At 38.7% G+C, this 14,551-nt stretch overlaps 1 protein-coding gene across 2 annotated transcripts in view; it reads left to right on the forward strand.

The window, feature by feature from the left end:
* The window catches only part of kuz (zinc-dependent metalloprotease kuz), a 78,583-nt gene that overhangs the window by 40,885 nt on the left and 23,147 nt on the right, over positions 1–14,551 (forward strand). For both annotated transcript variants that reach the window (XM_069055728.1, XM_069055729.1), the window contains exon 3: positions 13,817–14,074. In XM_069055728.1, the coding sequence (XP_068911829.1) occupies positions 13,817–14,074 (258 nt within the window). The remainder of the gene's footprint in view (positions 1–13,816; positions 14,075–14,551) is intronic.

A 14,551-nucleotide genomic window follows, 5' to 3' on the forward strand; every position in this document is an offset into this window, starting at 1 on the left:
GAACAAATTTGGCAATCTCTGTTTTTATTGTATTCGAAATAATGTTAGTAACAATAAAAATAATGGCACGTCCATAAAGTTGTTTTAATCGATTTTTTGTAGGAAAAAATCAGCGACTGGATTCGCAAGATTACTTAAGTTTTAAAATTTTACTAATAAAAATAGTGATTTTGTGAAAATGAGATTTTATGTGTATCCATTACGCCCAGTAATAAAATTTTATGACGGTAATGTACTTTCCAGTAATGCAACTTACAGTCGCAGTCAAAACTGTTGTAAAAATACTAATGATATTAGATCTGGTCTTCATCTTGTTGCAAAGTTATAAGACCGCGTCAGAAAGACAATTCTCAATGAATCTATACTCCGTTCGCTTGAGCATTATAGTGATCACGTGTCCACCACGCAATCTGTCGTCGCGAGTCGTTTAAGAAATAGACTTCAGCGGCGCAAGATATACTGAAATTCGCAATTTGGGGGATAATGACTTTGATGGACATTAATTTGGGGATATAATGACTTTGATGGTCGTTAAAATAATTTTGAAATCGTTCTCGGTCCATAAATTGCGAAACTTTTCCGCAGTCGCTTCTCAGTTGGGGATAATTCTGTTGTAATTGAATCAGCTCGTTGCATCTCCGGTTAGTCTTGTCGAACGGGGCGCAGCCGAGTTCCTCCCGGCGGTCAGAAATTTTACGGTGCAAGTAGGCGAAAATCACGTGATTTTATTACTTGCTAAAGTGAACCGGGTATAGTATGTTTCAATTCAGATAATATTTATTCTGGCTTCTTTATTTAACTAAACTGTTTCTATTACTCTCGCTGTTGTTTTTAAAGACGCGACATCCACTACAAATTTTCCAGCGGTGCACAATTTACTGGAAATATATATTTTTTATTATTATTTACATAATTTTCTTCAATGTTGATTTACACTTGTACCTCCAGCAATATTTTTATTTGATTAACATTATGTTTTCGCAGAGTCCGTGTTAATTGGCACGTCTATCTCCACCCAGCCGTATTAATTATTATCCCGCATATATTTTTATCCGGATTTCGTGATACTAACGTTTTTCAAGTTCACTATAATTTAAATTTCGTTCTGCATCCCAGACACCTTGTTAACCCTTTAATTAGCCATTCCCGCACAACTTTAAAAAAAGGCGACGAACTTGTGCCACATTGATAGTGCATTATTAAAACGCAATGTAAATCAGGATTGCAAGGAAGCGTGACAGGAAATATACGTATTTTTTTTACGATTGTTATAATGGTGGATCCACACGCGAGCGTTCGTTGCCGTCGGTCTTCGACTCATTGGTCGAGTCCTTATGACTTACTTCGTCGGTTCGTTGTGTGGTCATACGATTTTTAATTGTTTAATTGCATCGATCAAGGTTGGATGTTGTAAAAGTTTCTACAAGATTTTCTCAATGTTTCCCAAAAAAAATGTAAAAACAAATTAGTCACGCCTGTCCACTAGACCGTTTCGTCCTTGACGGGTCAAAATGATTGGAGTTTCGTTAGACGACGAAATTTTCGTGTGTTTTTTTTTAACAAGTTGTTGAGCAAAATTAGTTTCGTCCCGATACACTGAACACGAAAGCTACCAACTGTTAGGACGTCGAGAGGGTTATTATTGTTCTTTGAGGTGGTTGAGGCCACAGCTTGCGTCTAGTTTTTTTTATAAACAACACTAAAGGTTATTGTGACACATTCTCGGTTATTCAGTTCAGCTCCGTAAAAGTTTTGATCGAGGGAAAAACCCGTCGATTGTTTTTTTTTTCAAGTGAAAACTTCTTTAAGCGCGCCTCATACATTAATACATTAGTATTCTCCGGCAGTGAATTGGTTTTCAACTGTCACGTGTCACGACGTCACGTCACACGCTCCGAGGTGAAAGGCTCATTCGAGTAAGTTCGCGAGAGCCGAGTTTAGCCGAACGAGTCGGCTTCCAAATTTTCATTGTACGCAAGCCGGATTGATCTTGTGAAATGGGTCTGGAACAGGAACCGAATTTTTTGACGTTTTCCGTTTTTCGACTCGATTTTGGTGAACAGTGAATAGTTTTGGTAAAGTTGGATTTCGCAGTCTGAAGGGAGTGATTCGTCGAAAGCGTTCGAAACTTCTAACAAGGGTGAAGTTCGTTAAAGGCTTGACCCCATATTCAATAAGTCGGATCAAAACAATTTTAAAGTTTGTTTTATGGGATTTCGGTTGTCTGCGACGGAATTAGCAGATTTTCCAGTTACGTGTTTTAAGACCGAATGAAAAATCGGATGAAGGGGTGGTTTGTAATTTATCGCACCGTGTAATACACCAGGTCTGAAGGGTAATAATTTTGTGTCGTTATCGTCGAGGAGACAGACATAAAAGAGTGCAACAGCTGACTAGTCTGGTGCCGAAACGACATTCGGTCACTCACCCGGGGTCCCTAACCCTGCACACCACCCTGGAAGCGCAATTCCAACTTGTTAATCGCATCCTCTCCCGGATCGTTGTCGAAATGCAACAGTATGTGTATTGGCGGTTCAAGGATGTGCCACGGTATCGACCGGAGATTCGTCGATTCGGAAAATTCATTAAGACGCGATTTGTTTCTATTGATTTTGTGGTGTGTTTTTTTTTTCGACGATGGCAGCTCCCGTGCATGGTCGGTTCTCAACAGGTAGTCAATTTGTCACGTTCACGCTTAAATATGACGATTCGTCCCGAATAATTTCCAATGGAATTAATTTATGGGAACTTTCTACCAACAACAGCCGGGACTTAATGAACAGTAACGAATGCGGAGATGGTGTTGTCTTCCTGGAGCGTTCAGACTTTAAGCCGGCTCGTTGCAGTTGGCTTAAAACCGAGGTGGGATTAGATTCCGAATGCAAATGCAATTTTTTCACCAGAGAGTTTACGTGGAAGTTTCGGAATGGTCGCTTTCAGGAACGTGCCATCGTCCCATTACATGAACGATTGAAGAATAAACGTTTCGTATGAATGGAATAACAAATGTTCCAATTGCGAGTCTCCCAGATAAGGACACTTAATAATAGCGATCTAGTTTTCAGGAAGTACCCGGAGCTTAATTCTCCATGACTCTGCATTGAAACGGTGATTTATCACCTAATAAAATCTAATTCTAATCCGTTTCACTATACACAGACGGCGGTAAATTTTCAAGAGGCACTAAATTTTCCGGCACCAAATCGTGAAAAATTGTCCTTCACCGGTTTATCCTCCGGATCGTAACTCCTCCCGAAACAATATTTCATCGGCAAAGCCAGATAAGATCAAAGCATATTCTTCGAAATGGCCGGCGTAAGTGGAACGTGCTCGTATAATTTCCTGGGATTTTACGTTGTTTCCTTTGCAAGGTGTTGAATAACAGTTTTCGCCGTAATTAATGGTAACGTTTAATCCGGGACGCCCGGTCGGACGAAATCCGGGCGGGTTTTCACGTCGAAAAAAGATTACTGGCGCCAGTCGACTGGCGACAGTTAGTTGAACTGGCGCCATTTATCTCATTGCGCCAGTCAACCAAAAGAAGCAGGTGTACTTTTTGGCGTGTTGGATCTGGAGCAGTTCAGGACGCTGCGTTGAATTCTGCGCCAGTTAAAAACTGATTGAAACTAGTACTGTCGCCATCAAACTGGCGCCAATAGACTTTGCACGTGAAAACGTCGTATTATTGTGCAGTTTTGTAGCCGGGACCTCCACCGGCGCGGCGTCATAAATATTTCAGCCACTCCTTCGGGAAACGGCAACTTCGCTTGATGTATTGGTCAAGCAACCGAACTCTACACCAGGACGAGTCCGTGATTAAGTTTCCGGAAACGGCGACTGACAAATTAGACGTGATAAGACGGACATTCAAAAATTTATCAATCCGGGTCGAAAATTTTTACGAGCAACAGGTCGCTGGGTCAGTGTCAGTTTTTTTTTTTTTAATTTCTTGGAAGAAACCCGGGGTCATTAATCACCAGCTCCAGAAAGTCCCGATGTAATCCGGGAACGGCATGAAATGTATATAAATTGTTGTATTGGTGGAGTTGCGCTTGCGGTAAACAGTATTGCGACGATAAATCTGGCGGGGAAATCTAATGCATTTTCATTTCGAGGAATGGCAAGGAGTTGAGATAAGTCATGTGAAAAGTTGCGGATCGATCCAGCTGAATTTCGGAGTATCAGATTTTTTTTTTCAGGTCGAAAAAAGATTACTGGCGCCAGTTTTGTTAAAAAATCTGAGAGAAATGAACGTCCTGCGTGGTCCTAGTATCTGGTAATGATCCGTTTGCATTTATATCTGACTTAGTTTTCCATTAGTTGTTTGATTTTTCGATGCCGTGCTTGCATTTGCATTCAAAATCAACTTTCCATGCATTTTTAAAGTTGAAAACACTGTTTGACGTCACAATACATACATCGTACGAAGATTGTTTGATTTTGTTCGTATGGAGAACATCAATAACTGAATGTTTTCGCTGCTTTTGTGCAGCGAGTAATGTTTAAATGATGTGTTTACAAAACTTCGAAATGATAGCTAATGGTGATGGAAATTTTTCATATTTTCATCCAGTTTTGTTCAGTTTTTGCATTTTAGTACAGTAAACAACAATACGAGACACTAACAACAAAATTGGGTAAACAGCACCGTCAAACGCTGACAGACGCGCAGCGAAAAAACGTTAGTTAACGCTGCGCCACACGGGCACCACGCCGATTTTTCCACTCTACTGTTTAATAAATTGTAAATGAAAGAAAATTAAAGTAAAAGTTTGCGACCCTCGGGCCACATTCCACGTGTTTTCATATTGGAAGAATTTGTGGAAAGAAAAAACAAAAGAACTTGTGTGAGTGATCGACATAATTTGTCCAACGTTGTCTAGATCCAGATTCTTGGATATCCGCGTGCGGTTGGAAGAAGTACAAGATTGAACACATTTCGCTTGGACTAGTTTTTTAAATGTGACAAAAACAAATAAAGCAAGATAAATGGTTTGTGTTGAACTTGCATTAAAATTCGTGTAAGCGAAATGTAATAAACAATTGTGCGATCCAAATAAATAAATTCTGCTGTAATCTGGCGGAGATTTGCATCGTCACCTCTTCGGTATTTACTACAGCGCGAAAAGATGTAAATCTGCGTAGTACAAAGAACTTTTTCTTCATGTCAGTAAATAAGATAGTTTCTCGGAAACAACTCGTTTTAAATTATTTATAAGATCACATATTTTCTTGTAATAAATTTTAAAATGAAAAATGGGAAGTTTTACGACCTCTTCCAGACTATTACTATCTAGTAAAGTAACTTATGTTTTTAAAACAAATCAGAAAAGTGAATTGGAAAAATCAATTCGCTTGCAAATTTACTCGTATCACGTGGACGTTACGGGCTGGAAACGACAAGCTAATCCAAAAACAAGCAATAGTTATTTACAAATGCGGTAGGCTACATTTTACAGCGCGAGGTTTTTAGATTGAAACACGACCGCGATCGCTGTTACATGTGGATCGCCTTTCCGTAGGGACTTTTATTTGAGCTCGTTTTCTTTGAAAAGATTCACAAAAGCTGAGCGGTATCAGAACATTTTGGAAACGTTTGTTAATCAACTCCACCCCGAGGAGTTACATAATTAATAACATAATGGTTATGTGCAGCAAAGACGGAGCTCATAAAGCTCGGATGACCATAATTTACCCAAGAGAATTTTACGACGATCGTCTGATTAGCTCCCCGTCCACCTCGATCACCTGATCTGACGCCACTAAATTATTTCTAGTTACCGACTTTGAAAAATACCATCTTTAATTCGATGTTCTAGAATATGAAACGTCGAGTTAACTTATGTACTGTTTTGTCAAAATCGTTGTAGGTCGTAAAATTTTATTGCATATGAGCGATTAACGGGTACAATGGTTGGGTTTGAACAGGTTGGGAATATTACCTGCTACTAGGATTTATAAGCCCCGCAAGATCTTTAACCTAGAGTACCATAAAATTGTACGACTTACAACCAAATTGAGAAAACAGTATACGCGTTGAAGGTCAAGGTAAATTTTACAAAAAATGTTGTCAGTGTCAATTGTTATAAATAAATAATCTTGTTTCGTAGTTCTGAGGTTTGAAATCCAAAAATAAATGAAACAATTAAAACCATACATATTTTTTTAAATAAATGAACGCTATATTGTGACATAATTAAGTTATGTTACAACCAACGTTTTGCCCAAATTTGTCTCGTCACATAGCTGGCTAGATATGAAACTAAAAAAACCCTGGTGGAAAATTGTTCAAAATATGTACACTTTTTTTTGTTTGTTGTCTACTTCTTTTGTTGATTTTGATTCACTCGGTGACATTTTTAACTTATAAATTAATGTTTTCGTCGTGAAGATAAGCGAAGATAATGACATATTTGCTGTATTCAGAGTCAACACCATGTAATGTAAAGTGCAGGTATTTTTTGCCAGAAGTTTTTAAGCTTTTGTAGAATAATTTCGTTGAAACGAAATTTAGTCTCGAGGAGTATTTAAGTGACGCACACAGTAGACTTGTCCGACCCAATTATTTGTCAAGCAACAGTTGTCTTTTATTGCCAAAATCCCTGCAGGATATCGATCCAGCCTGAGTCGGAGTCATTGCGTTGAACAAGACCCGTTTTAACAAGCCATTACGTATTTCATCGATTGAATTTATTTTATGTCCAATTTTAGCATGGCAAGGAAAAACGTTTTGTATCACTTAATCCTAAAACGGATGTAGAAGCAACAAAGGGATTACGTCGGGGGTAGGAAAAACAATTTTCTTACAAACAAAACGAGAGCAACATTTCGTGTGGAGAGTAATGTCCATTATTAAATTTCCCTTTGTTTCCATTAATTTAATACGGGTTTTAATTAAATTTTTCGTTAATGTTTACATGACGATGAAACGGCTGGGTCGAAACGCTCTCCCGTCCCGTTGCGAACAACATTTTTTGTTGCAGAATCGACCCAAAATGAATCAAAATAGGTATTTGTATATCAAGGCCGCGAAATCATTTTTTAACGTACCGAGAGAAAAATTGTCGCCGAGGCCGCTTGCGGCCGAGGCTGAACAATCTCGAGGATGTTAAATTTTGCGTTTGATTTTTTTTTTTATATCCAATAAATAACATGAACCGGAATCGCATGATCCTGGCACCACGAACAAAATAAAACTTTGTAAATCCGATCAGAGCATTCGGCTCGATTAGCTCGAAATTCGGTTTATGTCAGTAATAAAATTAGTGTTGAATGTTGTCGATTCTTCTTTGAAGATGAGGCCAGGAACGATCGGGCCTCACATGAATGGACCTGCACAAAGAACGGCCATCCCGAAAAGATTGCTTGAGCCAGCGAGGGGTCAACTTCGATTTTACCATATTTCAGCGTTGCCGAAATGGCAAGTGTGTCATTTTTTCGATTCGAGACTCTCGTCGATACTTGGAAACAGATGTGGTTCCCCTGCAATTAATCCAGCTAGACGAAACATCTGTCATCCATCAATTTACATTGATTAGCACGAGTGGGACATTTTGTAGTTTCTCGATGAAGTCGTTTTCGAAAGTTGTAATCAGGGATTTTGAAATTTGGGTCGCATTTCGCGTTTCATTATTCCATAATTCCATTGCGATGTGAATAAATTAAGCTCGATGCGATTTGGGTAAATGTTGAGTGTCAGTCGCTCTAAATGCATGGCTGATGTTATTAGAATGGGTCGTGTGGAAAATTTGCATAACTGTAGCTGCATCCGATCTCTGATTCGTTGATGGCTGACTGTGTCTGTCTAGTCAACAGCTAAATGGATTTGCATAAAGAGAACGGCGGATCTGTTTTTGTCGGCACACACAAGGATTAATCGAGTGCATCATCGTTGTTTCTTGTGCAGCCTTTCGATTCGATCAAGCAAGACGGTTTCGGCTTTATTGGCGATAGTTTATTACCCGTGCAGATTATGCGAAGTCTCATTTTGCTGCCGAGAAGGATTAATTTATTTTAATGGGTTAGAATCGACATCTCCTAAAAATACGTAATTCTAGAAATCGATTGTACTTGACGAACAAGCGAGCGTGAAGAAAACAGAATTTTTTTGATTTTGTTATTTCCAACATGTTTGGTTACAGCACGCCAAAACATGCCTAAAGAAATATTCACGAGCACAAATTCTCCAAGGTTTTTAAGCAATTGGGTAAACACTTCCAAATAAAAAATTTCTTGTGTGTGATATACCCAGGTCAACGAAATCTTACGGAAAAAATACCTCCTTGATGTACTCGTACTATTGGAAAGAAAGCGTCGTCGTAAGTGGAGAATTATACTTTGGAAGATCCTATTTATCAAACGGACTTTGTCTCCTGTAATGATCGTTATACAAATTACCGTGTCCTCCAGTGTTCCTCAGGGATCTCGTTTGGGGCCTCTTCTATGTGATGTATATATTAATAACTGACAGGACAAGTGTGATTGATGCCTGGTCATGATGTCTTTGATTGTGTAGCTCTGCAAATTAGTTTCGTATAATAGAAATTAATTCTTATAATTGCTGTTTTGTCATCGATCAAACTAATGCAGATGTAAAAGTAGGAACGTGTAAAAGGTCTTGGTGTTTTATTTTCTTCGGTAGATATTGCTATTGTTGTTCCTGCAATCACTAAACCCTTAGGATTTCGCAAATCGAAACCTTTTTAAATATTCAAAGAGGCCTTGTATTTTACATTGATGAGATTTGTTCTTGGATGGGCTTCTACTGTGTGATATCCTAGGAGTTCACCGCATTTGGAAAGACTGGAAGCTACAAAGACACTTTTTGAAGTACATCGTACATTAGTAGATTAATCGGAGCGAATTTTTGGAAAAAATCTCATTCCTCTTCAATGTGTCTTGAGTTGTGTTCTGTCGACACGTTTTTTAATTTTTTGAATTTCATTATACAGGGTGTATAAATAAGACATAAATATCATGCACCATTTTTAATACACGCTGTATGTAGTTTCTTGTTGTTCATTATTCCTCTTAATTAGTCTTTCTTAAATTTCCGTTTTTTTTTGGGCAATACAGTACAGTACAAGAATTATTTCGGGAAAGCATCTCTTCTGTAGAATATTTTCTCAAATCTCCTCCATCTCCTTGAATCTCCCCCTGATCTTTCTACATTTCCCGCAGATCTGTATTTACCATGAAACCTGTAGCTTCTCTCGAAATTCCCTGTATTTCTCCTGCATGTTCCTGTATCCCCCCAGATCTCTCTGTATCTGTCATTGACTTCTCATCCTGACTCTTCCTCTGTCTCCTCCAGATCTTCTCGTATCTCCCTTGGATTTCCCTTCCGGGTCTTCCCTTTATCTCTCTTTCTCCTCCGGATCTCTCTGTATCTGTCATGGACTTCCCATCCTGACTCTTCCTGTGTCTACGCCAAATCCTTCTGTAGCTCCCTCAGATCTCCCCGTATCTCCCATCATGAATTCCCTGGTATTTCCCTCAGATCTCCCCATATCGCGCTGGAACTTCCGTATACTCGTATATCCCATAGATGAGAGCATGGGAGAGAAACTCTCCCCGTGACAAGCCCATAAAGCTTCACCGTCCTTTGGGAAATCATTATCAAGACTTTTTTTTTATTCTTTTTTTTTTACAGTAACTCCTCGTTTTGGAATGTCTTTTGTTCGATACCTCCCTATAAAGTGAGTCTGTATCACTATCCATAATTGGGTGAAGGTTTCTCTTTCGTTCACTTCACTTTCGTTCATCGTTTTTCGCTCACTGACTTTCACTCACTGGTTTACAGTTACAGACTAATTTTCAAAGGAGGTATCGAACACAACCAAATACAGCACTCGAGAATAAGGCCGCTTTCGTTCACTTGAATTGCATCATGGAGGAAAACGCAAATTGCGTGAACGAAAGCTTTGCATTCCTTACTCTTACTGTAAACAACACTAAATTAAAAAGACCTGCGAAATAAATAAGTCATAAGTTCTTGAAGCAATAAAAATGATCAAGATCACATAGAAATTGTTACAACTTTGTGAGTTGCAGCGACGATTGAATTTTTTTAAACGTTGGACTAACCCTGAAGTGACTGAATTGGATCATTTGCAACATACAAAGAGGGATTAAAATTTTATTCTCGAGAAATATCCATTGACCATCGATGTAATCTCCTATCCGCCTCCACCAACAAAAGCCTAATAAACTAATTAATAGGGTAGTTTGAAAGTTCAAAGTGCTCGCATTTAGCGATGAATTAATTTTGCAGGTTTTACGCTATTACATTGGAAAACCTGTAATGCCTAATGGACCACACAGAGCATCCAGCTCTTTAAAGCATTATAATCGTATTCAAAATTGAACAGCTTGAAATTTATATGAACCCCATTAGTTAAACCATAACTACCGGTACAAAATTAATTACGATTTTCTCCTAACCGCTAATCCGGATTTGATTGTTGTCTACTTTTCGTTGCCGGTAAAACCCACACGACATTCGATCATTTCCCGCCTTCCAGACCAGCGGTGAATTTTACCATCCGGGGCAACCCACTTACCATCGATTAGGGAGCGCTTAATTGGAAGCGCAGCAATTGTCGTCGTTCTCGGTCATAGAAGAAAATTGCCCCGTTCGCCGTGAACATCTGCCATGAAAATAAAAACAAATTAAGTGAGAACGATAATTATTGTGTGTGAAAGCGAGCGTAAAGAGTTTCAAATCTAGGTAACTGGATGTTTCCATTTTGTACCAACATCAAAAACGAATAAGACATCAACGTCCATTAACTCGGAGCGTTTCGCTTTTCCGCAATTTTCAAAGCGATTGTTGTGCGGATTCGGACCGGTTTCTGGGTCAGTGTCAATGGAGAGGTCGGCTACGGGGAAAATGGACAATTAAAGGACGCACACGGAAAATTTTGGCACGGGGGGTTGAGGAACGGGCACTCAGAAGTTAAAGAAAGACAGTAGTTAGTCTTCTTAAATGAAGACATAAATAAGAATCCGAAGTGAGTAATCAGATGATTATGTAATTTTGGAAAAGAAAGATGAAGGATAAGCGGCGGAGGAAAATGGGGAAGATTGACGGGGTTGAGGATGGAAAGAGATTTTAAAGTCATAGAGGAGAATATGGAACGCGGATGCAATTGTAGAGGTTCGTTCAAGAAAGGAAGTCGAAGGGAATGTCTGTTCGATAAGCATTGTGTACTGGGATAATAAGCTTGGAAACCTTGAACTAAATTGAATCAGGATTACTTATCAACGATTGTAACACTAGCTATAAAGACAGAAAAGGAGAGTATAAACCCGTGGGAATACAATTGATTACGTATCAAAATAAATCGATAACGAGTAAATATGGTTTTCATTAATAAGGATGTCAGTAAATCGTGACAGTTGGTAGTTGCGCTGTTTAAACATTAATTTCCAGCGATTATCTTTAATTATTTAAAGATAAACAATGGTGTGAGATAAGAGAGATAATTTATGTGGACAACTTGCACACTCTTAAAGTTAACGATCTTCAAATTGGTGTACTGTGATCTCAGTTTCGCTTATGATTTTTTAATTACGACTAACAATGCTAATTTTCACGGATTAGAAGATGATGAGAAGCGCTCACAAAGATAAAAAATCAAATATGTATTTAATTGTTGTATATGTTTACAGCATTTCCGTTTAAAGAGGCAAAAAAAAAATTATTGCACGAAATCGTTGTGCGGTGTAGAGATATGCGAAACAATAGTGGTCCTAGAGTTGACCCTTGCGAACCTTCAATTTTCAGCAGAAGTAGTTATGGTAGAGGTCATTGCAACCTTATAAAGTATAATTTTGGAATTTAATGTCAGGGATTTTAATAATAGGAGAGGATTTCCCTTGCCATTCAACGTGGAAACGCTGCAAGCATTCGGGGCACTTTTCCAGATTCCGCAATATTATCGGAAATTTTTGTATTATAAAACAAAAATGTTATGTAATTATGTTATTAATATAAAGTTTTAAATTTTAATAGGTAAAAACGTCGAATATAATCTTCTGCGTGCGTAATCTATAATAAGATTTATCAAAGAATCTCAGTTCATTTTATTAGTAGATATTAATACAACACTATTAAAACTGTTCCAAGATTCCAGTATTGCTCTTATAGCAGTAGAAAACGATATTTGGAACGATTTGTGCAGGTTTTTATACCGTACTAATACTTTTATGAGGGTTGGAACGGTTGGGTCAGATTAAGAAATGGGCCATACATTAAAAAAAAATGGGTCGTATTTAAACATTTCTTACTGCGGTCCAGATCTTAGAGGATATCTTAGGTAACGACTTCCTTAGAATCACATTTCTTCACAATTCTTCAAAAATTCTTAAAAAGAAGATACAACCGGCGAGGATAAAATAAACGGTTTATTAAATACAATCTTGGTAACGGCAAGTGTGCTTACTCTGATCCTCTTATTTTGAGAAAGATTAATAAAATAAGAGTACGGTATTAGGAATACCATATGGCCCCCACTAGACTGTTACTTCCTCCCTTGGTTCATTACGGATTAAATTTCAACCGTGGAAGGCCATAGAGCAGAGTTAGGTGTCATTTTAGAGCAAACTGATTTACTTTGCAAAAAATGAGATTTTTTCCAATCACAATTATGTAGTTGTCCTCATTTTGTTAAAATTCCAAGATACTATATCCTTTATGACGAAATAAAATACATAATTATTACACCTAAGTATGTAGGCTACATATTAAGTAACTTTCTTTTTTGGTTGGAGTGTTTGATGCACACGTCTAGCCAGATGTAGGATCGAGGTCTTCACCTCGATCTTCACGTTCCATCCCTCATGGGCATCTTGCAAAACAATTTTTTTTTACCGCGTTTAAACTGAAAAACGGGTGGCCCCAAAAGGATAACTTTCTTGTTTTCGGTCGATTTAACATTGAATAACCCACAGAGTATTTATTGAGGTGTACTTTCTGTATTCTGGTTTTCTGTATGTTTAGAAAATAGAAGAAAAAGCAAAATGATTGAACGAAAGAGAATCACTCCACTTTGTAAGGTAAAGTAACATCTTAATCTTCCGCAATCTTTTAGTATTAATCGAATGTTTGTTTCGTGAAATCTAAAAACTAGAAGAACAACGTCAAAAATCGAATGATTTTAGAAAAGTTTCTATTGGAAAAGAAAGATCTCTGAAAGGTCAATCAATTGACTTGGGATTCCACGCTTTCAAAAGATTATTTCTTAAGCAACACTTTCAAAAGAGATAGAGATGTGAAATAGAAAGGGTTAATTCGACGATACGAAGAATGTTGAACTGAAAACTTGTTGACAGGGTTTCTGCCAAGAGCTTAACAGAGAGATCTCAGGTTTCAAAAATTATCTCTCAAGGTAATGGTTTAGTTAGGAATTTGACTTGCAGGTCATAGTGGAATCTTTGTACAAGCTTTGGGTATTTCATTAAGACTGCGCCGAGTAAAAATGAAACTTTATTTCTGAATAGTTGATTTATTTTTAAATTTGGTGCATAAAAATGACCGTTGAGGAAGTCAAATGACGTCATACTCAATAAAGATGATTTTTGCAATTCAAGCGAAGTGTTGCTTTCGTTGTGCTCCGGCCCGCGCCCGACGACGATTTGAGCGTGACGATTTTAGCGTGTCGCGTGACGATTTTAGCGTGTCGCATGAAACTAATTCACTGTGGTGCGCCTAAAAAGTTTGCAATTGTGGAAATCGAGAGTGAACGTACCGAAAGGATAAGCTTTATTTTCGCGTGCCATTTTTTCCTCTGACATTGTTCTCTTTTTGTTGCAGAAAAGCGCCTGAACGAATACGTACGCCACTATGAGCCCCTCGACTACGACACGACGGAAGTGCACAGGGCCCACCTCCGGGCGAGGCGGTCCGTTCAGAGGGACAACTTAGTCCACGTGTCCTTCCGGTCGCACGACCACGATTTCCATCTGAGACTGAAAAGAGACCTGAGCGTGTTCAGTGATTCGATGGAGGTCCACGGTCCCGAAGGTCGGATAGACGTCGACACGTCACACATCTACAAGGGACATCTTTTAGGTCAGTGCGGTTTCGCCAACTCCGGGACCCTCCTCGAATGGGATTATCCAAATTCCGTTATTAATAGTTGGCCTCCCGGCTCTTAACTTATTGGCGAGGGATGCGGGCAGCTATCCAGGTCAATGGGAAATTACGACAATGCTCGTTGGGTAATTCTGGATCGTGTAATTGCTTCGTCCTTTCATTATCGTCGTTTGTTTTAATTGATTACTAATACGGGCGATGGAGGCGCCCCCGGACTCTCCTCGAAAGATTCAAGATGCAACATAAATACTGACTGGAAACTTGGGAGTAGTTGGAAACGTTTCTGATGTAATAATAGTTCAGTTCGGATCAACCGAATCTGGAATGCGCCACTGTAAAAGTCGCAATTGGTCCAGAAAACACCTTCTGGAAAAGTTTTTGTTCCAAGTTTTAGCAACATTAGCAGACGTTGAAACCTCCCAAAGTTGGGAGTTGCTCGCGTATGATTGATGG

Source organism: Tenebrio molitor, chromosome 8, assembly GCF_963966145.1.
Source record: "Tenebrio molitor chromosome 8, icTenMoli1.1, whole genome shotgun sequence".
In the NCBI taxonomy this organism is placed as follows: Eukaryota; Metazoa; Arthropoda; class Insecta; order Coleoptera; family Tenebrionidae; genus Tenebrio; species Tenebrio molitor.